The sequence below is a fragment of the Schistocerca gregaria genome, chromosome 9, assembly GCF_023897955.1.
Source record: "Schistocerca gregaria isolate iqSchGreg1 chromosome 9, iqSchGreg1.2, whole genome shotgun sequence".
NCBI classification, from domain to species: Eukaryota; Metazoa; Arthropoda; class Insecta; order Orthoptera; family Acrididae; genus Schistocerca; species Schistocerca gregaria.
Genome location: NC_064928.1, coordinates 176,654,315 through 176,678,760, shown reverse-complemented (window position 1 = coordinate 176,678,760; position 24,446 = coordinate 176,654,315). Strand labels below are relative to the sequence as shown.

General features: G+C 43.1%; 1 protein-coding gene across 1 annotated transcript in view; it reads right to left on the bottom strand.

The window, feature by feature from the left end:
* The window catches only part of LOC126291584 (brachyurin-like), a 94,068-nt gene extending 70,956 nt beyond the window's left edge, over positions 1 to 23,112 (bottom strand). The window contains exon 1 of the mRNA XM_049985118.1: positions 23,022 to 23,112. Coding sequence (XP_049841075.1) covers positions 23,022 to 23,097 — 76 coding nt within the window. The 5' untranslated portion in view covers positions 23,098 to 23,112. The remainder of the gene's footprint in view (positions 1 to 23,021) is intronic.
* Positions 23,113 to 24,446: the final 1,334 nt, after the last annotated feature.

Sequence of the window (24,446 nt, the reverse complement as noted above, 5' to 3'; positions counted from 1 at the left end):
TGAATACTAAATCACCCACTCCATTGCCGGACATGCATCCCCACACCATGATGATCCCACCTCCAAACTTTACTGTTGGTTTGAGGTTCCTGGGATTCGGCTCTTCATCGGTCTTTCGCCACACGTTTGCCTTTCCGTCGCTTTGCCATAATGTAAATTTACATTCGTCGCAAAATATCACCCGATTCCACCAAGCCTGATCGTATTCGGCTTATTCTCTCGAAAACTGCGTACGTTTCTTCTGGTTCACTGCATTTATGAATGGCTTTCGCCTTGCCACTCGACCATGGTACTGCGATCGTGGTAGTACTCTCCGCACGGTTTCGGAATGAACTTTTATACCAAGGTCTCCCTCCACCTCACTTGCAATTCATGCGGCAGATATTTTCGTATTCTGTTGTACCCTTAGCACAATCACACGTTCATCTCTCTGAAAATGTGCATGGCCGTCCTGTACTGCAACGGAATTCCAATCGGTCTTCTTTCTCGAACCGTTTAATGGTGTCGTGAACTGTACTTTTCTTCATGTTCACTATTGCCTCAATTTCCCTGCACGTTTTCCCCTTCGCTTGTTGATAAACGACAAGTTGTCTTTGGTCGAACGTAGAACACTTTCCTCTGCGTCCCATCGTCGACCTGCACAGGCTCGCGATACGTGTTTACTAATCATCGCTATCGTCTCGCGGAAATGTCGGACACACTGCAGTCGCTTCACCCTCTGTACGCCTCGGAATAAACTATTCTCTCACGTTGTCCGCCTTTGTCCGAATACTTTTGTTGCACCTTCCCATGCCGTTTTCAGGAAATATTACGTAACAGACACATGTCCAATAACAATTCTTCCTATTTGATGCGTGTTTCACGTTGCGACATCGTACCCAGAGTCCCAAATACATCACAAAGTGCAATTTTTGTATTTGTTCATGCGGCAAACTGCAAAATTATACACCGTTACGTGCTGTCCGAATACTTTTGCGACTGAGTGTAACTTCCACACAAAGGAAGTTATAGCAGTACCAGTATTGATAAACGCTGCTGCTACTACTGACGGAGGCAAGTGAGCAACTTGTTCAGATAGTAACTGAGGGAGGAATAAGACGCCATTCGATGGTGACAAGTTGCCCAAAAAGAAAAACGGCATCAACGCTCTCCGACCACGACTCTATGCAGTGATACGAGGATGTGCAGATCAGCGGAATTACAATAAATGATTCACATGGCAGAGAGGTGGCGTGCACATGGGCCCAACAATGCCATCTTTTTTGTGACTGGACAGGCCAGCGTTACATCTAAATCTACATCTACATCCATACTCTGCAAGCCACCTGACGGTGTGTGGCGGAGGGTACCCTGAGTACCTATACCGGTTCTCCCTTCTATTCCAGTCTCGTATTGTTCGTGGAAAGAAGGATTGTCGGTATGCTTCTGGGTGGGCTCTAATCTCTCTGATTTTATCCTCTTGGTCTCTTCGCGAGATATACGTCGGAGGGAGCAATATACTGCTCGACTCCTCGGTGAACGTATGTTCTCGAAACTTCAACAAAAGCCCGTACCGAGCTACTGAGCGTCTCTCCTGCAGAGTGTTCCACTGGAATTTATCTATCATCTCCGTAACGCTTTCGCGATTACTAAATGATCCTGTAACGAAGCTCGCTGCTCTCCGTTGGACCTTCTCTATCTCTTCTATCAACCCTATCTGGTACGGATCCCACACTGCTGAGCAGTATTCAAGCAGTTGGCGAACAAGCGTACTGTGACCTACTTCCTTTGTTTTCGGATTGCATTTCCTTAGGATTCTTCCAGTGAATCTCAGTCTGGAATCTGCTTAACCGACGATCAACTTTATATGATCATTCCATTTTAAATCACTCCTAATGCGTCCTCCCAGATAGTTTATGGAATTAACTGCTTCCAGTTGCTGTCCTGCTATTTCGTAACTAAATGATAAGGGATCTATCTTTCTATGCATTCGAAGCACATTGAGATTCAATTGCCATTCCCTGCACCATGCGCAATTCGCTGCAGATCCTCCTGCATTTCAGTACAATTTTCCATTGTTACAACCTCTCGATACACCACAGCATCATCTGCAAGAAGCCTCAATGAACTTCCGATGTCATCCACAAGGTCATTTATGTATATTATGAACAGCAACGGTCCTACGACACACCTGAAATCACACTTACTTCGGAAGACTTCTCTCCATTGAGAATGACATGCTGCGTTCTGTTATCTAGGAACTCTTCAATCACACAATTGGTCTGATAGTCCTTATGCTCTTACTTTGTTCATTAAACGACTGCGGGGAACTGTATCGCAACGCAACGCTCAGTCGGTGCAGAGTCGTCAGACGAAGTGGAAACGTGTAACGAAGTGCCACTACACCTCGGCGACAAAACAGGGAGTAACATCCACATGTCAGTGTGTCCGAATGGGGCAGAATGACTGGTCTCAAAGTGGTGTGTCTATCGTTCCTCGACATTTCAGCTCGTACGGGGCACCCTTCTTGAACAATGAGGCGGGTGTGGTACCAATGGCAGCAAGAGGGCCGTACACATCACCCAGAGGGTACTGGACGATACAGTGTGATCACAGCGGGAAACGACCGCCATCTTGTCCATTTAGTCGTATTGGAAAGCACAGCTTCGTCCACAGTTTTGGTGCAACGATGGAGAACTGCAGCTCCGTCTTCTGTATGCTGGACTGATGGCACACATGCCATTGTGGCGGTTTCCATTCACCAGAACCCATGATCGCTGCAGGTGGCAATGGACACGAGAAAGCCGACTCTGGCGTGCTGGGTAGCCAAATGTAGCATTTTCGTACGAGTTCTGCTTCAAATTGTCCTACAGTGATAGCCACATATGCCTCCCACGCCACTGTGGTGAACACATGACGACAGACTGTATGATCGAGCAGCACAGAGGAGAAAGTGTGGCGCCATTGCCTATAACGCCTCCTACGTTTCGATCATGATGATGATGATGTTTGGTTTGTGGGACGCTGAAATGCGTGTTTATCAGCGCCCATATACATTCCCAACCTTTGCTCAGTCCAGTCTCCCCACTTTTCAGGAATGATGATGAAACGATGAGGACAATATAAACACCCAGTCATCTTGAGGCACGTGAAAATCCCTTACCCCACTGTGAATCGAACCGGGAACCCCACGCTCGGGAAGAGAGAACGCGACTGGGAAACCACGACCCTATGTCTCGAGGGCAAGCTACCACTACATCAGTTAGGCCTTACAGCCCACGCCACTGCACCTCCTGCAGGCTGTTTCAAATGTCACATTACAGCACGACAACGCCCGACCGCATTTGGCGAGGAATGTGCATGTCTTCGTTGAACATTTTTGGTTACCACCGCTCCCCTAGCGTGCCTGTTAGCCTGCCATGCCGGTCTCTGAACATTTCTGGGGCCTGGTCGGCCGCCAACTTGCTCGTTGAGCTCCTCCTGCAGTCACAGTTGATTCTTTGTGGGTGCACGTGAAAGCTGCGTGACAGAGTAATCCCCAGCTGTGTATTCACGCCCTCTTTTATTCCACGCCACGAGCTCTGGGGGCTCTGATTGTAGCAAACTGTGGCACTACTTTGTGCTGTATTCCCACAGTGACAGTATACGTACACGTCTGTCATGCTAATCATATGTGTAGTGTCATCTCACTAATCGGTGGAATAAATTTCATTCTGATCACATTTCTCGATCCTGTTGTTTCATTTTTTGCAAATATTTATATATTTTTCTTTAGAGAGAAATTCTGAAACAACTGAAGCACCTCATGAGAAGCACACCAGAAAACAGCCAATCAGATGTCAAGTTTCACCATAAATTTGATATTTTAAATAATACTAGATTAGATGTATTACCCTAACAAAATATGTTTGCACATTTGCACTTCTCTAATCAGAAGCTAGCATTTGACATATGTAACAACAACATGCTGTTAAATTTTCATTTCAGAAATTTATAGTTATTTTTGTTTCTTGTTTTTAGTCCCTCTGACCTGAAGTAAACCATGTTAAATCAGTATACACACATCAAAAAGAGTTTTGCATCACCTCGCTTGCCAGAACTCCTGAAGATAGGCGTTGGCTGTGGATATTGTATCACAGGCACAGTCCCTTTGACAAAACAACATTGCATGAGCAGCGCCTATTAGACGGAGGGGGTCCGAGAACCGATCAGTTCCAGTCATTTCACCATGAAGGGGTACACGGTTCGTGTTGTCTGCAGTCGAACCATGCATAGACGGTCAATACCGAGGTTCGATCGCTTCCGCATTGTTACTTTGTGCCAGGAAGCGCTCTCTACAAGAGAAGTGTCCAGGAGTCTCGAAGTGAACATGCAGGAGATACAGAGAGACAGGAACTGTCGATGACATGCCTCGCTCAGGCCGTCCAAGGGCTGCTACTGCAGTGGATGACCACTACCTACGAATTATAGCTCGGAGGAATGCTCGCAGCAACGCTACCATGTTGAGTAACGCTTTTTGTGCAGCCACAGGACGTCGTGTTACCACTCAAACTGTGCGCAATAGGCTCCACGATGCACAACTTCACTCCCGACGTCCATGGCGAGATCCATCTTGGCAACCATGACACCATGCAGTGCGATACAGATGGGCCCAACAATATGTCGAATGGACCACTCCGGATTGGCATAACGTTCTCTTCACCGATGCGTGCCGCACATGCCCTCAACCAGACAATCGTTCGAGACGTGTTTGGAGGCAACCTGGTCAGGCTGAACGCCTTAGACACACGATCCAGCGAGTGCAGCAAGGCGGAGATTCCCTGCTGTTTTGGTGTGGCATTATGTGGGGTCAATGTACGCCGCTGGTGGTCATGGAAGGCGCTGTAACGGCTGTACGATACGTGAATTCCATCCTCCGACCGATAGTGCAACCATATCGGCAGCATATTCGTCTTCAAGGACGACAATTCGCGTCCCCATAGTGCACATCTTGTGAAAGACTTCCTTCAGGATAACGACATCGCTCGACTAGAGTGGCCAGCTTGTTCTCCAGACATGAACCCCATAGGACATGCCTGGGATAGTTTGAAAATAGCAGTTTATGAACGACGTGACCGACCGACCACTTTGAGGGATCTAAGGCGAATCACCGTTGCGGTATGGGAAGATCTGGACCAACAGTGCCTTGATGAACTTGTGGATAATATGCCACGACGAATACAGGAATGTATGAATGCAAGAGGACGTGCTGCTAATTATTAGAAGTACCGGTAAGTACATCAATGTGGACCATTAACTCTGAAGGTCTCGCTGTATGGTGGTACAACGTGGAATGTGTACTTTTCATGAGCAATAAAAAGGGTGTAATGGATTTTTATGTTGATCTCTATCCCAATTTTCTGTACAGCTTCCGGAACTCTCGGAACGAAGGTAATGTAAAAGTTTTTTTGAGGTGTATATAATAAACGTGACTTGCATGTGAACAGTATTTTCAGTCTTTGACGGACTCCGATTTTTATTTGCATGCACTGCATCTAGCTGAAATAGTATGAACCGGTCGTACTATACACATTAACATTTAAAGACGATATTGCGTACACCACTGAAGAAGAGAAAAATGTCTTTTTCTTAACGTATCAAATTTTTTTTCGTAATTTTTAGCAATCCAGTCACATAACAAAAATGGAATCAGTAAAGGAGCTCTTTCCCGCTCCCTTCTAAATGATATCGGAAACTAAACCACGTATATTATTTCGAACGTAAAATTTTGTCCCAGTGACCTTCGTGAAAATTCCGATTTAGAACAATTGGTCAACAAGTCTGTTCGATTTTTATGCGCCCAGATTTACTGACAGTAAATGGTTCAATCCATTACTTTCTCCCTGATGAATTGGTGTTTCGAATTCTTGACTTACCTATATGATTCTTGGAGTGCATAATTGCTACTTGATTATCACACCACATCGGTGTTCACTGTCTCCGGTTTTGTTTGACCTTTTTTACGGTGTAGTCCCAGGACTGCTTCCTCTTTCATCACGATATCTGTTGTACTCTTCCTGACGTACATCATTCGATGTCATAAGTCTAGTGATTTTGTGTTAAATTCATTATTTCTCAATACGTTCATTGGTTTGACGTCTGCACTTGCGTTCCTATTTACGTAATATAAAATAGTTTTCTGTTGATTTTAAACGAGCTCTCTCCCAAGTTAATTGTAGAGCTTCCAATCTTCGCAATCGAAAATAATCTGCCTATCATTATCAGTGAACTGTCTCGCACAAAAGATTGCATGGCCGACCTGAAATACAAATACTATATTTTTAACTACAAATTCTTTAGTCATACATTCTTTGTTAGTTATCTTCGATCTTAGTGTATCTTTCTCCACGGATTCCACTTTTCTGACACCACTGCTCAATAACTGTGCCACAGGACGAACTCATAGAAACAGCACACGCTTTCTTTTCGTCTGAATAAGTGACGGACTTTGGGACATCTACATCTACGTGATTACTCTGCTTGCGGAGGGTTCAATGAACCACCTTCAAGCTGATTCTCTAGCGTTACAGTCTCGAACAGCGCGCGGGAAAAATGAGCACTTAAATTTTTCCGTGTGAGCCCTGATATATCTTATTTTGTCCTGATGATAATTTCTCCCTATGTAGGTGGGTGCCAACAGAATGTTTTCGCAATCGGAGAAGGCAACTGGTGATTGAAATTTCATGAGCAGATCCCGCCGCAACGAAAAAGCCTTTGTTGTAATGATTGCCACTCCAATTCACGTGTCATGTCCGTGGCACTATCTCCCCTATTTCGCGATAATACAAAACGAGCTGCCCTTCTTTGTACTTTTTCATCCGTCAGTCCCACCTGATGCGGATCCCACACTGCACAGCAGTACTCCGGAATAGGGCGCACAAGCGTGGTGTAAGCAGTCTCTTTGGTAGACCTGTTGCACCTTCTAAGTGTTCTGCCAATGAATCGCAGTCTTTGTTTTGCTCTACCTGCAACATTATCTATGTGATCGTTCCAATTTAGGTTTTTTGTAATGGTAATCCCTAAGTATTTATTTCTATTTACAGCCTTCAGTTTTGTGTGACTTATCGCGTAATCAAAATTTAGCGGATTTCTTTTAGTATTCATGTGAATAACTTCACACTTTTCTTTATCCACGGGTAATTGCCATTTTTCCCACCATAAAGATGTCTTATCTAAATCATTTTACAAGACGGTAAATGACAGCAACATCCCCTGTGGATAGCACTCACTACTTCATGATTACAAAGAGCTAGTTGTGTTTCGCAAGAACGATAGTTTCTGAATCCGTGCTATGTGTCAGTTAATCATTTTCTTCGTGGTACTTCGTAATGTTCGAATACAGTGTATGTTCCAAAACGCTACAGCAAATCGTCGTTATGGATATGGGTATTGGTGTGAATTGAGCAATTTTCCAGTCTTTAGGCACGTATCTTTCTGTGAGCGAGCTGTTGAGTACGTTAAACATGAAGTTATTGTATCGGCATACTCTCAGAGGAAGCTGACCGGTATACAATCTGGACCGGAGGCCTTCGCTTTATTAAGTTATTTAAGCTGCTTTGCTACACCGAGGACATCTACTTCTATGTTTCTCATCTTGGAAGTACTTCTTGTTTGAAATTCAGGAATATTTACTTCGTCTTCTTTGGCGAAGGAGTTTCGGATACCTGTGTTTCGTAACTCTGCTTTAGTGTCACTGTCATCAATGACTTCACCCTTGTTATAGCACAGTGAAGGTATTAACTGAGTCTTGCCACTGGTGTGCTTTATGTATGACCAGAATCTCTTTGGGTTTCCTGGCAGATTTCGAGACAGAATTTCGTTGTGGAATTGTAGAAAACAAAAGTACATTTGCACGACGCTTCTTTCTTCGCTTGTTCTTGTCCTTTGACACATTGTTCCGTAAGTGACGTTCCTAGGCACCTTTTAATACTGGTATTAGCTTTGACTGGAATAGTCTCTTTGAAATTCTGGAGGTGGCAGGAGTAAAATACAGGGAACGAAAAGCTATTTACAATTTGTACAGAAACCAGATGGCAGTTATAAGAGTCGAGGGACATGAAAGGGAAGCAGTGGTTGGGAAGGGAGTAAGACAGGGTTGTAGTCTCTCCCCAATGTTATTCAATCTGTATACTGAGTAAGCAGTAAAGGAAACAAAAGAAAAATTCGGAGTAGGTATTAAAATCCATGGAGAAGAAATAAAAACTTTAAGGTTCGCTGATGACATTGTAATTCTGTCAGAGACAGCAAAGGACTTGGAAGAGCAGTTGAACGGTATGGACAGTGTCTTAAAAGGAGAATATAAGATGAACATCAACAAAAGCAAAACGAGGATAATGTAATGTAGTCGAATTAAGTCAGGTGATGCTGAGGGAATTAGATTAGGAAATGAGACACTTAAAGTAGTAAAGGAGTTTTGCTATTTGGGGCGCAAAATAACTGATGATGGTCGAAGTAGAGAGGATATAAAATGTAGAATGGCAATGGCAAGGAAAAGCGTTTCTGAAGAAGAGAAATTTGTTAACATCGAGTATAGATTTAAGTGTCAGGAAGTCGTTTCAGAAAGTATTTGCATGGAGTGTTGCCATGCATGGAAGTGAAACACGGACGATAACTAGTTTGGAAAAGAAAAGAACATAAGTTTTCGAAATGTGGTGCTACAGAAAAATGCTGAAGATTAGATGGGTAGATCACATAACTAATGATGAAGTATTGAATAGAATTGGGGAGAAGAGAAGTTTGTGGCACAACTTGCCAAGAAGAAGGGACCGGTTGGTAGGACATATTCTGAAGCATAAAGGAATCACAAATTTAGCGTTGGAGGGCAGCGTGGAGGGTAATAATCGTAGAGGGAGACCAAGAGATGAATACACTAAGCAGATTCAGAAGGATGTAGGTTGCAGTAGGTACTGTGAGATGAATAACTTGCACAGGATAGAGTAGCGTGGAGAGCTGCATCAAACCAGTATCAGGACTGAGGACCACAACAACAACAAGATTAGTTTTGAATGACACTCCAGAATGTCTATCTTTATTATATTCATGACGTCTGGCATCTTCAGCAAGCAAACGACTGTTAATCGTAGAACAGTTAAAGTTATTATCTGGAAAATTCCACAAAAGCTCTCACTACTGAACGCCATACATCTGCAACCCAATGAAGAATACTCACTGCTACATCTCCATCTTCGATTTTGTCACTAAAGTTCGTTACATGCGTTGGAGTTTGGTATATTAGTCCTACATAATTTTACGTAGATTCAAAGTGCTTCATTTTAAGCTAATGTAATACCCGTCTCAGTAACACTGTGCAAACTGTCGTATCCCTTGTGTCGTTAAATGTTTCATATTCTTCCTGTCCCGGCGTGACGACAATCGTCAGCCCGATGATGAAGGACGGAAGAGCAGAGAAGGCTGTGAGATGACGTCAGCCAATAGCACACTGACTATGACGTCACCACAGCAGGAGCGGCCTCTACACAAAGAGAATAAAAGCGCTGCGCCTCATAGCTCGATCGCTCGCATACCCTATCTTCTTTCTCCCCCCCCCCTCCCCCGTCCTTTTGTATTCCCCTCCTCTGCCTTCCCTACTCCCTGGCACGTCTGCTCCGCACCCCCACCCCTCTTATGGATCCTCATCTTCCATTGGCTCCTTTTCCCCTTCCCCCCTTCACTTTTCCTCTCCTTCCCCCCTTTTTTCCCGTCATCTGTCCAGTTTCCCCCCACCTGCTCTCGTCTGTGGTATGTCATATTTGTGCCAACTTTTTAGTGCAGTGTGTAAGTGAGTGTTCAGAGATGTGCGTCTTTCCACAGTGTTGCGAACAGAAATCATGCTGTCGCTGGGCGTGCATTTTATATCTCTTGCGAACAGAAACCAGACTGTCGCCGTGTTTTTTAATGGTCTGTCTATTATTTTTCTGCTGCCTGTGTATTTTATTAGCATCATTAACCCTGTGTTTTATGTTTTAAGTTCCAGAATTTTCTGCCATTTTACCTTTAAGTCACCGATTTTATCGCTTATTTTTTATTATCTTCATCTTTTTAAACCAAATTCTGTAGGATGAAGAGCGGCGTAATACGCTGCTGGCAGCCCGCCCCCTTCAGGGGGAATCGAAACTCAATAAAGGAAAAAAAAGAAGTTGCTCGCATACTACCGCCACAGCAGTGACTTACGAACTTAATTGTTTTGCTCGTACTGAAATTGTATATATCGAAGGATATTGATTATTAGCATATCGCCATTTGATTGCGTCACATTCTTGTGAATACACAAAGTTAACTATTGTCAATTTCACTTACTGTAATAGATTCCATTAATATGATCTGCTTGAATTGTTGACTAGCCATCTGAGAAGACAGCTTCCTAGGCACCTTATATTAGACGAGTGCGCAAGATATTATACTTCCCATACTGTTTTTGGACTTTTCAAATTCCGCATTTGCATTTGCTGCTAATTGCATATGGAAAGCAGAGTTTTTGCTTGCCCTCACGACTGATCCATCTTCACCAGACTGAAATATAGTCCAAGAATCACAATCTAACAGAATCATTGTAATTTGATACGACCAGGGAGCGTAATTCTCTCCATTCAGTTTCTCAACGCTGCGTCTCTTCTACTTCATCCCCATATATTTCACTAATCGTCCTACTGTTGTCAAGACAGTATATTTGATCAGGTGAACCTCCACAACTGGGGAACATTTTTTTGCTATCATTTCGGTCTGCTATGGACCACGAAGATTTTTATCTCTTCCCTGATTGTGTTTTCCTCTTTTGCTAGTAGATTTTCATTTTGTCTCACTGTGCTTCTTTTCTCTGTTTTGACCATTTTGCAGGCAGGACGTAGAACTGGCGCAGTAAGCGAAATAATGTTTTAAGTAATTTTGACTTTTTCTCTGAAAACTTCTCTATCCTGAATGTCATCAAAATGAAATTTAAGCTTCTTATAAAACCTTTTTAACTTGGTTTGCCCATTTTGAATACGATTTTGTTTTAGAAATTGATGAATGTATGGAATAAGCAAGTCTTGGAGGGTTCATTCTTTCCAGATGACCAAAAAACAGCACTCTCCGCTACCTCATGCTGGTAAGAATGTCTTCTGTATGTTCGTATAATTCACAGTTGTGCCTTCGGCGGAATTCTCCGTTTTCTTTGATAGGGTCAAGGATTTTCCTCAAAATTTACCGGCTTTTATTTCAAGTTTTCGTATTGGTCCTTTCTTCGTCCTGTTTAAACGATCTGATACATACAAAGCTGACGCTATAATTACGGTGTTATAATGAGAAAGTTTTAGGTTTAAAGACAGTCTTTTGCTTTGCTATAAGTCTTTGCACAGATGAAAAGCACCTTCGAGTTTAGAACACCTACTCTCTACAGCTGCATTTTTTAACTGTCACGTGTAATTATTTCTCCAAGATATTTAAATTTCTTCGACTGCTTGATTTTCTCTTGTATTTCAATATGAGGAGAAGCGTGTTAGATGTTTGTGATGAATCCAGTTTTGTTAAATGCTAATTTTAGGCCAGTCTTAGCAGCAATTGATTGTAGGCTGGACGCTTGAACGTTAGCTACGTCAATATTATTTCCAATGACTGCCAGATCATCAGCAAAAGCCAAACAGTTTCCACTGAGGCCATTTCTTTTGTGTCCAATTTGAATCCCATAACCTGGCGGTACGTTTGTTTTCCACTCCCTGTTTTTTCCAGGACATAGTTGAAAGCAATGGAGAGAGCAGGTCACCTTGTCTCACACCTGTACAGATTTCAAATGGTTCTGATAGTTATCCTCTGAACTTGACCGTTCCACTGTATTATTTGAAGTGGCGCTTGTCAGATTGATTGTTTACCTATCTAGACCAACTTCGGCAAGGGTGTTCTTTATTGTTTCTCTATCAATTGTGTCATACGCTTTTTGAAAGTGGGCAAAGGTCACAACAAACGTTTTTGATCTTGATTTAGCGTATGATGTAACAGATTTCAGGTTATGGATCTGCTCTGCACAGGATCTTGGTGCCCTGAAACCAGCTCGATATTCGCCCAATTGTTGATCTAAGACTGATTCAACTCTGTTTAACGACAGTCTGGAAAAGATCTTGTACGTCGTTGCTAGCAAAGATATTCCTCGGTAATTATTCAGATCACTCTTATCGCCTTTTTTGTGAAGCGGATGAAGAATTGCTATAGTCCAAACTGGAGGTAGCGTTTCAGTTTCCCAAATCTGCACCATGATACCATGGAGATGTTTTATTGTATCTTGATGTGCGTATTTCCACATTTCAGCCAAGATGCAATCATCACCTCCAGATTTGTTATTTTTCTAGCCACATATAATTTCGTGTAGGAACACATTTATAGAAGAAAAATTTTCTTCAATTGCCAGTAATTTTCTTAATTTATTCCACGACCTGTTTCCAAACCTAAATCTTCATCTTCATTTGCTGTCAAATGTGAACAAGAGCAGGGGCTAGCAACATACAAGTACTGTGGGACTGACATACTAAAGTGAAAGCTACTTTTGTAGATAGTGGTGTGTATTTGTGTGTTAAATTGGGGACCTAGGAATGACGGAGAGGCTTTGTCCCGCCGTAGCCCTTAGTGGTTCACAATCCCACAACAGGCCACAGCAGTCTACCCACCCCACCGCCGCCCCACACCTAATCCAGGGTTATTGTGCTGTTCGGCTCCCAGTGGACCCTTACCCTGCGGGAACGACTCATACCAGACAAGTGTAACCCCAAATGTTACCGTAGTACAGTAAGTATTGCGTACACGTACGTGGAGACAGTGCCTGCGCAGCAGTCGCAGACATAGCGTATCTGAGGCCGAATAAGCGGGACCAGCTAACATTCGCCGAGGCGGACCTCGACACTAATCGAACACTAATCTCGCTCGTGTAGCAGCGTGTTAGACGGCGCGACTAGCCGGGCAGGCAGATTGTAGTGTGATTGTAGTGTGCTTGAGTCCTACGTATACAGAAATTTCAATTTATGGTCCATTTTTAATACTATTAGAACTCTTCCGTCGAGCAGTGCTCTCTTTACTTTGTTAATCCCCTCATTTTCATCCTTCATCCTTTAGTTTGCTTCCAGGGTAGGGGAAGCCTTTTAACTACATTTTATGTTAGGTTTGTTGCCTGTCTTATTTCCGTTGTGTCTCAGATATCTTCACCTTTATTTATTTAACCTACGTATCCAGAAATTTCAATTTATGGTCCATTTTTAATACTATTAGAACTCTTCCGTCGAGCAGGGCTCTCACATAATTATAAGGACAAAATTGTGTGGCTCTCCAGCCAGTCAGCCATGAAGGATCACACCAACGTCAAACAAACGCATAGCACTCCAACACAAACGCTAACTGTGGCAAGGGTTCCAGACAGAAATGGACTTCATAATACTGTGCACAACACGCAAGCGCCTAGTGTAGTGTTCCCAGAAGCATAAGCTGAAGCTTTAAGCTTCGAAACCGGTCTCAGAATAAACTAAAATTGGTTCAGACGGCTTTGAGCACTATAGGACTTAATAAATGGTTCAAATGGCTCCGAGCACTATGGGACTTAACTTCTGAGGCCATCAGTCCCCTAGGACGTAGAACTACTTAAACCTAACTAACCTAAGGACATCACACACATCCATGCCCGAGGCAGGATTCGAACCTGCGACCGTATCAGTCGCACGGTTCCAGACTTAAGTACATAGAACCGCTGATACCATTCACAAAACTTCATTCGGCAATCAGTATCGTCATCATTAATTCCGTGCAGTAATCGTGGAATGTAAACTTCCCACTTTGCAGCTTGCAATCCTAACGCACCACTTCATCTGCACATTGCGTAGCAGAGTTCTGTGGAGAATTAACAAACGCTTCCAACACGAGAGCCGAGGAACCACGACTTGTAGCTGTACGCTGTCGTCCTGATATTCATTAGTGAATATCATAAATCGTTCCATACAATTCAAACTTGTCAATAATGCGTTTAATTGTTAGGCATGTTAGCGGTTCATCTAAATCTACATGGATACTCTGCGAATCACATTGAAGTGCCTGGCAGAGGGTTCATCGAACCACATTCACAATACTCTATTATTCCAATTTCGTACAGTGCGCGGAAAGAATGAACACCTATATCTTTCCTTACGAGCTCTGATTTCCCTTATTTTATCGTGGTCATCGTTCCTCCCTATGTACGTCGATGTCTACAAAATACACTCCTGGAAATTGAAATAAGAACACCATCAATTCATTGTCCCACGAAGGGGAAACTTTATTGACACATTCCTGGGGTCAGATACATCACATGATCACACTGACAGAACCACAGGCACATAGACACAGGCAACAGAGCATGCACAATGTCGGCACTAGTACAGTGTATATCCACCTTTCGCAGCAATGCAGGCTGCTATTCTCCCATGGAGACGATCGTAGAGATGCTGGATGTAGTCCTGTGGAACGGCTTGCCATGTCATTTCCACCTGGCGCCTCAGTTGGACCAGCGTTCGTGCTGGACGTGCAGACCGCGTGAGACGACACTTCATCCAGTCCCAAACATGCCCAATGGGGGACAGATCCGGGGATCTTGCTGGCCAGGGTAGTTGACTTACACCTTCTAGAGCACGTTGGGTGGCACGGGATACATGTGGACGTGCATTGTCCTGTTGGAACAGCAAGTTCCCTTGCCGGTCTAGGAATGGTAGAACGATGGGTTCGATGACGGTTTCGATGTACCGTGCACTATTCAGTGTCCCCTCGACGATCACCAGAGGTGTACGGCCAGTGTAGGAGATCGCTCCCCACACAATGATGCCGGGTGTTGGCCCTGTGTGCCTCGGTTGTATGCAGTCCTGATTGTGGCGCTCACCTGCACGGCGCCAAACACGCATACGACCATCATTGGCACCAAGGCAGAAGCGACTCTCATCGCTGAAGACGACACGTCTCCATTCGTCCCTCCATTCACGCCTGTCGCGACACCACTGGAGGCGGGCTGCACGATGTTGGGGCGTGAGCGGAAGACGGCCTAAAGGTGTGCGGGTCCGTAGCCCAGCTTCATGGAGACGGTTGCGAATGGTCCTCGCCAATACTCCAGGAGCAACAGTGTCCCTAATTTGCTGGGAAGTGGCGGTGCGGTCCCCTACGGCACTGCGTAGGATCCTACGGTCTTGGCGTGCATCCGTGCGTCGCTGCGGTCCGGTTCCAGGTCGACGGGCACGTGCACCTTCCGCCGACCACTGGCGACAACATCGATGTACTGTGGAGACCTCACGCCCCACGTGTTGAGCAATTCGGCGGTACGTCCACCCGGCCTCCCACATGCCCACTATACGCCCTCGCTCAAAGTCCCTCTCGCAGTGTCCGGAGCAAGTATGGTGGGTCTGACACACCGGTGTCAATGTGTTCTTTTTTCCATTTCCAGGAGTGTATATGATTGTTAAGTATGGAGCTAATGCATCAGCATACTCGGTAAAAAAACCTAATTGGGATACAGTCTGGACCAGAAGACTAGCTTTTATGAAGTGATTTGAGTTGCTTCACTACTCCGAGGATATTTACTTCTACGTTATTGACGTTGGCAGCTGTTCTCGGTTCGAATTCTGTCTTCTTCTGTGATGGCATTGAGGAAGACTGTGTTTACTAACTCTGATTTGGCAGCACTGTCTTCGATAGTATTTCCATTGCTATCGCGCAGAGAAGCCATTGATTGTTTCTTGCCACAAACAAACTTCAAATACGACCAGGAATCTCTTTTGATTTTCTGCCAGGTTTCGAGAAAAAGTTTCCTTGTGGAAACTGTTATAGGCATCTCGCATTGAACTCCGCGCTAAATTTCGAGCTCCCGTAAAGGATCACCAATCTTGGGGATTCTGCGTCTGTTTAATTTTGGCATGTTTGTTTCGTTGTTTCTGCAACAGTGTTCTAACCCGTTTTGTGTACCAAGGAGGATAAGCTCCGTCGTTTGTTAGTTTATTTGGTATAAATCTCTCAATTGCTGCCGACACTGTTTCTTTGAATTTAAGCCACATCTGGTCTACACTTATGTTATTAATTTGGAATGAGTGGAGATTGTCTCTTTGGAATGCGTCAAGTGAATTTTTATCTGCTTTTTTGAACAGGTATATTTTTCGATTATTTTTCGAGAATTTGGGGATTACAATATTCAGTCTCGCTACGACAACCCTGTGTTCACTAATCCCTATATCGGTTTTGATGTTCGTTATTAACTCAGGATTATTTGTTGCTAAGAGGTCAAGTGTGTTTTCAGAACTGTTTACTATTCTATTGGGCTCATGAACTAACTGCTCGAAATAATTTTCAGAGAATGCGTTTAGCACACTTTCGGATGATATTTTATGCGTACCTCTGGTATTAAACATGTATTTTCGCCAACATATCGAGGGTAAATTAAAGTCACCACCAACTATTATCGTAAGAGTCCGGTTCGGTTCTGCTTCAAAATCCCGCCTCCACTGACGTTGCACTTCAGTGGTATTATCAAACTTGGAAAACCACTTCCCAATTCATTTTCGTTGCTCGAATGTCAAGCGTGCTGCAGCCATCTTGTTTTCTCAATACGGAGATGAAACCATTAACAACTGTTGAGCCAAAGGCCATACTACCACACAGTCGTAACTTAAATCGGACGACAATATCGATGTCTCGATAGAGCCTGACAAAGAGTGTATACATTTTTCTGGCGGATTCTGTAGAATTAAGGTCTTACACCCACAGAGTATGGATTCAAGTTAACCAAATAAAGGTGAAGATATCTGAGACACAGCGGAAATAAGGCAGGCAACAAACCTAACATGAAATTTAGCGACCACACAGTTGATTAGTTAAAAGGCTTCCCCTACCCTGGAAGCAAACTAAAGGATGAAGGATGAAAATGAGGGGATTAACAAAGCAAAGAGAGCACTGCTCGACGGAAGCGTTCTAATAGTATTAAAAATGGACCATAAATTGAAATTTCTGGATACGTAGGACTCAAGCACAGCTGTTTACGTAATGGACAGCGTGTAAAAACAAAGAACTGAAACGTGGTGATATCAGAAGTGAAACAAGTCCCATAATCGGGGAATAAATGTTGGGGGTTCCCGAGTTCGATTCCCGGCGGGGTCAGGGATTTTCTCTGCCTCGTGATGACTGGGTGTTGTGTGATGTCCTTAGGTTAGTTAAGTTAAAGTAGTTCTAAGTTCTAGGGGACTGACGACCATAGATTTTAAGTCCCATAGTGCTCAAGAGCCATTTGAACCATTTTGAAATTTTGGGGACCAGATGCAGGAATCTTTCTAGAAAAGGCAGCAGTGAATGTGGTTTGCCGTTGTCTTCCCCCGATCTTTTATGAAGTATCAGCCAAGTATCTGTGCCCTGTGGATGACTGTGGAGTATAGTTTTGGATTAATATCGCTGTGGATGGCGGGAATGGAGAGGCTGAATCGCAGAGAGGTTTGGTATTAAATCCGAGGCCCTGTCACAGAGGGTGGTGGTCAGGAACTTTACACCACCACCTCTTCTCCCCTTGCAGGGCAAACAGTGGCAGTGAATATTTTTCACCATCAGGTTTCGAACTAGCGTACGTCCGAGGTGAGTACCACGGCACAAGCATGCGTCAGTGACCTTGGTTACAGAGGCGGGTGATATTACACTTTTTTTTTTGTCATCAGTCTACTGACTGGTTTGATGCGGCCCGCGACGAATTCCTTTCCTGTGCTAACCTCTTCATCTCAGAGTAGCACTTGCAACCTACGTCCTCAATTATTTGGTTGACGTATTCCAATCTCTGTCTTCCTCTACAGTTTTTGCCCACTACAGCTCCCTCCAGTACCATGGAAGTCATTCCCTCATGTATTACCAGATGTCCTATCATCCTGTCCCTTCTCGTTATCAGTGTTTTCCACATATACCTTTCCTCTCCGATTCTGCGTAGAACCTCCTCATTCCTTGCCTTATCAGTCCACCTACTTTTCAACATTTGTCTATAGCACCACTTCTCAAATGCTTCGATTCTCTTCCGTTCCGGTTTTCCCACAGTCCATGTTTCACTACCATACAATGCTGTACTCCAGACGTACATCCTCAGAAATTTCTTCCTCAAATTAAGGCCGGTATTTGATATTAGTAGACTTCTCTTGGCCAGAAATGCCTTTTTTGCCATAGCGAGTCTGCTTTTGATGTCCTCCTTGCTCCGTCCGTTATTGGTTATTTTACTGCCTAGGTAGCAGAATTCCTTAACTTCATTGAGTTCGTTACCATCCATCCTGATGTTATGTTTCTCGCTGTTCTCATTTCTACTACTTCTCATTACCTTCGTCTTTCTCCGATTTACTCTCAAACCATACTGTGTACTCATTAGACTGTTCATTCCGTCCAGCAGATCATTTAATTCCTCACTTTCACTCAGGATAGCAATGTCATCATTGATATCCTTTCACCTTGTATTTTAATTCCACTCCCGAACCTTCCTTTTTTTTCCAACATTGCTTCCTAGATGTACAGATTGAAGAGTATGGGCGAAAAGCTACAGCCTTGTCTTACACCCTTCTTAATAAGAGCACTTCGTTCTTGATCGTCCACTCTATAGCTTACCCCTACTTTTTCAGAATCTCGAGCAGTTTGCACCATTTTATATTGTCGAACGCTTTTTCCAGGTCGACAAATCCTATGAACGTGTCTAGATTTTTCTTTAGCCTTGCTTCCATTATTAGTCGTAACGTCAGAATTGCTCTCTCGTGCCTTTACTTGTCCTAAAGCCAAACTGATCGTCACCTAGCGCATTCTCAATTTTATTTTCCATTCTTCTGTATATTATTCTTGTAAGTAGCTTCGATGCATGATCTGTTAAGCTGATTGTGCGATAATTCTCGCACTTGTCAGCTCTTGCCGCCTTCGGAATTGTGTGGATGATGCTTTTCCGAAAATCAGATGGTATGTCCCCAGACTCATATATTCTACACACCAACGTGACTAGTCGTTTTGTTGCCACTTCCCCTAATGATTTTATAAATTCTGATAGAATGTTATCTATCCCTTCTGCCTTATTTGACAGTAAGTCCTCCAAAGCTCTTTTAAATTCCGATTCTAATACTGGATCCCGTATCTCTTCTAAATCGTCTCCTGTTTCTTCTTCTATCACATCAGACAAATCTTCACCCTCATAGAGGCTTTCAATGTATTCTTTACACCTATCTGCTCTCTGCTCTGCATTTAACAGTGGAATTCCCGTTGCGCTCGTAATGTTACCACCGTTGCTTTTAATGTCACCAAAGGTTGTTTTGACTTTCCTGTATGCTGAGTCTGTCCTTCCGACAATCATATCTTTTTCGATGTCTTCACATTTTTGCTGCAGCCATTTCGTCTTAGCTTCCCTGCACTTCCTATTTATTTCATTCCTCAGCGACTTGTATTTCTGTATTCCTGATTTTCCCGGAACATGTTTGTACTTCCTCCTTTCATCAATCAACTGAAGTATTTCTTCTGTTACCCATGGTTTCTTCGTAGCTACCTTCTTTGTACCTATGTTTTCCTTCCCAACTTCTGTGATGGCCCTTTTTAGAGATGTCCATTCCTCTTCAATTGTGCTGCCTACTGCGCTATTCCTTATTGCTGTATCTATAGCGTTAGAGAACTTCAAACGTATCTCATCATTCCTTAGAACTTCCATATCCCACTTCTTAGCGTATTGATTCTTCCTGACTTATGTCTTGAACTTCAGCCTACTTTTCATCACTACTATATTGTGATCTGAGTCTATATCTGCTCCTGGGTACGCCTTACAATCCAGTATCTGATTTCGGAATCTCTGTTTGACCATGATGTGATCTAATTGAAATCTTCCCGTATCTCCCGGCCTTCCACAACGATGTGGAAAATTAAGTTGATTGATTAAGTAAAAATTGTGACATTTACCATGGAAAGGAATAGGTAGGAAACACTGACAAAAAGAAGGGACAAGACGGCAGGACACACGGTAAGATACAGAATGTTACTAGAGGAAAATTATGAGTGCAGAAACGGTGTATAAAGACAGATTGCACTATATGTAGTATTCTTTTTATACAGCGTGTTTCCGTATGCTGCTGGACATAGAGAATGCTCCACTGAACAGTTTGAGGTAGGGAACCTGGGCTCGGAGAAGCCAGCTTAAGGAGATATGAAAATAAACCTGTCTACTGCTTTGCCTAACATTACTGTTTCCTAGCTAATTTACAACTTACATGCGTATAAGCTTACACCTACTGTGCTGTTTATTTACATGTACATTCTTTATTACCTGCAAGAAAACGAGGAAGATCAGTCTGTTTACTAGGAAGTCATGATTCTTTATTATCTGGTCTCTGGATTGAAATGGGAGGTCCTATTCCATGGCCTGTGAGGTCACCTGACCTGAATCCTCTTGATTATTTCTCGTGGGAATACCTAAAGTCACTTTTGTATGAGACCCCAGTGGATACGGAGGTGGAATTAGTTGCCACAATAGTAGCTGCCTGTATAGTAATTTGAAACACAGCAGGAATATTTGTCAGGCTGTGTCAGCATCTTGTTTGCCGATGTCATGCATGCGTGAGGTTGATGGCCGTCAATTTCAGCACGTTTTGTAAGATACAGTACAAATAGTACGTTCATTGTGTCAATGGTGGTATTTGCAGTACGCTGTACCTAATTTAAGTAAAAAGATAAAAATAAATAAATTTAAAAAAAGGGGACAACCATGATGCGAATAATTACAGAGGAATTTCTCTACTCCCTGTCACGTATAAGATTTTACCAGCTTGTATTCTCGAAATGGAACAGCAACTGCTCGGACCCAAAATCTCAGATTTCCAAGCTGGTTTCAGGCTGAACAGATCGTGCCCAGGTCAAATTTTAAAAAATTAAGCACAAGAAGGAGGAAGATGAGAGGCAAGCTTACAGCACATGTCTTTGTCGACTTCATAAATGCCTACGACTCAGTCCACAGACCCACAATATTTACGATTCTTGAAGAAAACGGATTGGATCGGAAAATACAGAAAATCATTCAGCAGGCATTAACAAATACAACATCCAAAGTGAAATTTCTGGGAAAACTTGCAAAACTATTCGAGATAAAAACTGGATTTACACAAGGTGATGGGTTATCGCCTTTGTTGTTCAATGTAGTTCTAGACAGAGACATGGAAGAATGAGAAAAGAAAATTGCTGGAAACCAATTTCATCTGTTGTGGTCTTCAGTCCTCCATGTTACTCTATCCTGCCCAATTTCATAGGGTTATTTTTTTAGTTCCTTGCAAATTTCATAAGGAACTAAAAAAATAATCTAAAAATTCCCTACTTAGCCTTTGAGGACGATCTCACAATAATGGCAGATTCTTGTGAAATTGGTATAAAACAGATATAACCTCTAAAAGAATGCGCGGAGGAAGTTGGCCTGCAGATATCATTCAAAAACACAATGTTTACAAGATGAAATTGAGAAATTTTCAAATTACAAACCAAATATCACACTTTAAATATCTAGAAGAACTTATCTCTGTAAAATATGCACAATAGGAAATAATACAAGCAGCTCGTAATGCTTTAGAATTAGTGCAAAACTTATACAACAAAAAATGCGTATCTTTAAATGCCAAAATTAGACATTACAGAACAGTAATTAAACCATGAATGTTATATGTCAGTGAAATCTTGGTGCCTAACAGGAAAACTGATATAGAAGATCTAAAGAAAAATAATTAGGAAAATTTTGGGACCAAAATGGACCGAGAATGGGTATAGACTACAGAAAACATCCAAAATTGAAGAATAGAGTCAGACATGAGGAAAAGACGCCTCAAATTCTATGGCCACATAATGAGCCTTCCCGAACACAGACTAACAAAAAGAATAGTAAAATACGTAGATTGCCTCGCTAATGAAGGAGAATGGATCCAAAATGTTAAAAAAGACTTGGAATTAGCCAAAATCACCAAAGAAGAAATAGACGTAGGGAAAAATTTTAGAATAAAAGTAGAAAACTGGGATATTAAACCATAGACAAAAGCCCGAAGAACCAGAACAAAGTGAAGGGAAGAAAGAAGAGCTACATTCTCGCAAACAATGAAACACTGGTGCGCAAATAAAAAGAACCAGAAGAACAGAAAATGAACCATATTTACTTAGCGTCTTCCACTCTGGGAGCTTTTCAACTAATAATACTAATAGTATACACGCTAATGTGGTTTTATTCCTTTTAACTCCTTAAGATGGCTACTCCGATCCAAGGTTCCCTACCTCAGATTGTTCAGCGGAATATCCTCTATGCCCAGTTCAGTTTCTGCACGCTCTTACGGTAACACCCCATAGATGTCATCATATATATTACATTTTAACTACACATTGGTCTTTATTTTTGTCTCACTGGATTCGTTTAAGAATAACACCATTACAAAAAAAAACATTTCTTATGTTCCTTTAAAATAATCGCTTGAGCTCTAGTAACTATTTACTCCGAATAATTTAATACGTTGGCCATAAAAAAGCACTCCGTCTTCAGGCCACGAGTGACCTACCGGGACCATCCGACCGCCGTGTCATCCTGAGAGGAGGATGCGGATAGGAGGGGCGTGGGATCAGCACACCGCTCTCCTGGTCATTATGATGGTATTCTTGACTGAAGCCGCTACTATTCGGTCGAGTAGCTCCTCAATTGGCACCCCGAGAAATGGCAACAGCACATGGCAGCCTGGATGGTCACCCATCCAAGTGCCGTCCACGCCAGACAGCGCTTAACTTCGGTGATCTCACGGCAACCGGTGTATCCACTGCGGCAAGGCCGTTACCAATATGTTGGCCATAAGTGAATAAACTCACGGAGGAAGTTAAATGGTAGCAGGCCGTTAGAAAGTAGTGAGAAGAAAAGAAGAGAAATGAAATGACAGCTAGAGTAACGCTTGGCAATGAAAACAAAAGGTATACACATTTCTAGTAAACTAATTATCCGTTTCGTACGTTTCACTGTGAAATTTGATCTTGGTCATAGCAGCACTCACACCACTCCGTAGTACTCGGCTTCGCAGCAGCTAGCACGGGCGCAGAGAGGAGCAAGTACAGGACGCACACCGCCATTGCTCCTGCCGTGAGTATCGCTGTCACTAGAATGATGAACTCAGTGCTGGTAGGTGCTTCTGCCTGCTGCTATCTGCCACTATCGCTATCTGACGATGCAGCCCGTCACAGCAGGGCATGCGATTACAGCAACATTAGGTCTCCATAAGGTCCATCTATCATTCATTTCAAAGCACTAGGACTCGGAAACTAATCGAGAGAAGATACTAGTTTTCTATGAAACGTTTATCAGCTCTCGAAATCATTTCCCTTGTCTTTTGTTACAGACTTGAGTTGAACTGCATCAAAATGGCCAGGTGAAGACACACCAGGTGAAGGTACAAGCAGATAAGCAGAATTCAAATCTGTGACAACAGAAGCCATAAATCATCGACACCAGGATAGGAAGGTACCACAAGCATAAACTAGCTTGGTGAGGTGATTCCAAATATTCAAAAGGACAGGAAACTCCAAAGAGTTTCATTACAGTGGACAACCCCCTTCTCCCCCCCCCCCCCCCCCCCCAATCCCCGACGAGTCTCGAGCACGTTTCGATGATGGAGTGGAAGATGTCATCGTGATTGTGCGCCCTCCCTCCCCCCTTCTGTTACTTAAATTTTATTCAAATTACTAGATATACCTCTTTGTCAATGGTTTGCAATATTTAAGACGGCCCCTCTTCCTGATGCCTTGAAGTTTGGGTTTTGTTTACGTACGCTGTGCGAGCACTTTAAAATTTAGCTGTTTCACTACGTATGACAGTTTTAATCAAATCATTTGACTTGCTATTTTATGTCGTTACCTTACCTAATTATTCTGTTTCATATAGAGGCACGTTAATGTGCTTTTGATTTCATGTGGTTGCAATGGTTTGCTTATTTGTGTAATAATTTATTAGGTTTTCGTATTTCGTAAATGTGTCTTACGCTGGTCATGCACGCCAGCTGAGTGCCTCCTGCCACACTAAACGCGGTGTCTGAGTCTTGTTCCGTCACAGTAGTACTTTAATTGATCAAAAGTGTGCTAACACCTGGCTGAAAATGACTTCCACGTTGGGAACGGCAGTCCATTCTTCACACAGTGCTGAACGGTGGAGAGGTATCGATGTCGGTTGTTGAGGCCTGGAACGAAGTTGGGGTTCCAAAGCATCCCAAAAGTGTTTTATAGGATTCAGGTCAAGACTCTGTGCAGGCCAGTCCATTACAGGGATGTTATTGTCGTGTAACCAAAAACTGGTTCAAATGGCTCCGAGCGCTCTGCGACTTAACATATGAGGTCATCAGTCCACTAGAGCTTAGAACTATTTAAACCTAACTAACCTAAGAACATCACACACATCCATGCCCAAGGCAGGATTCGAACCTGCGACC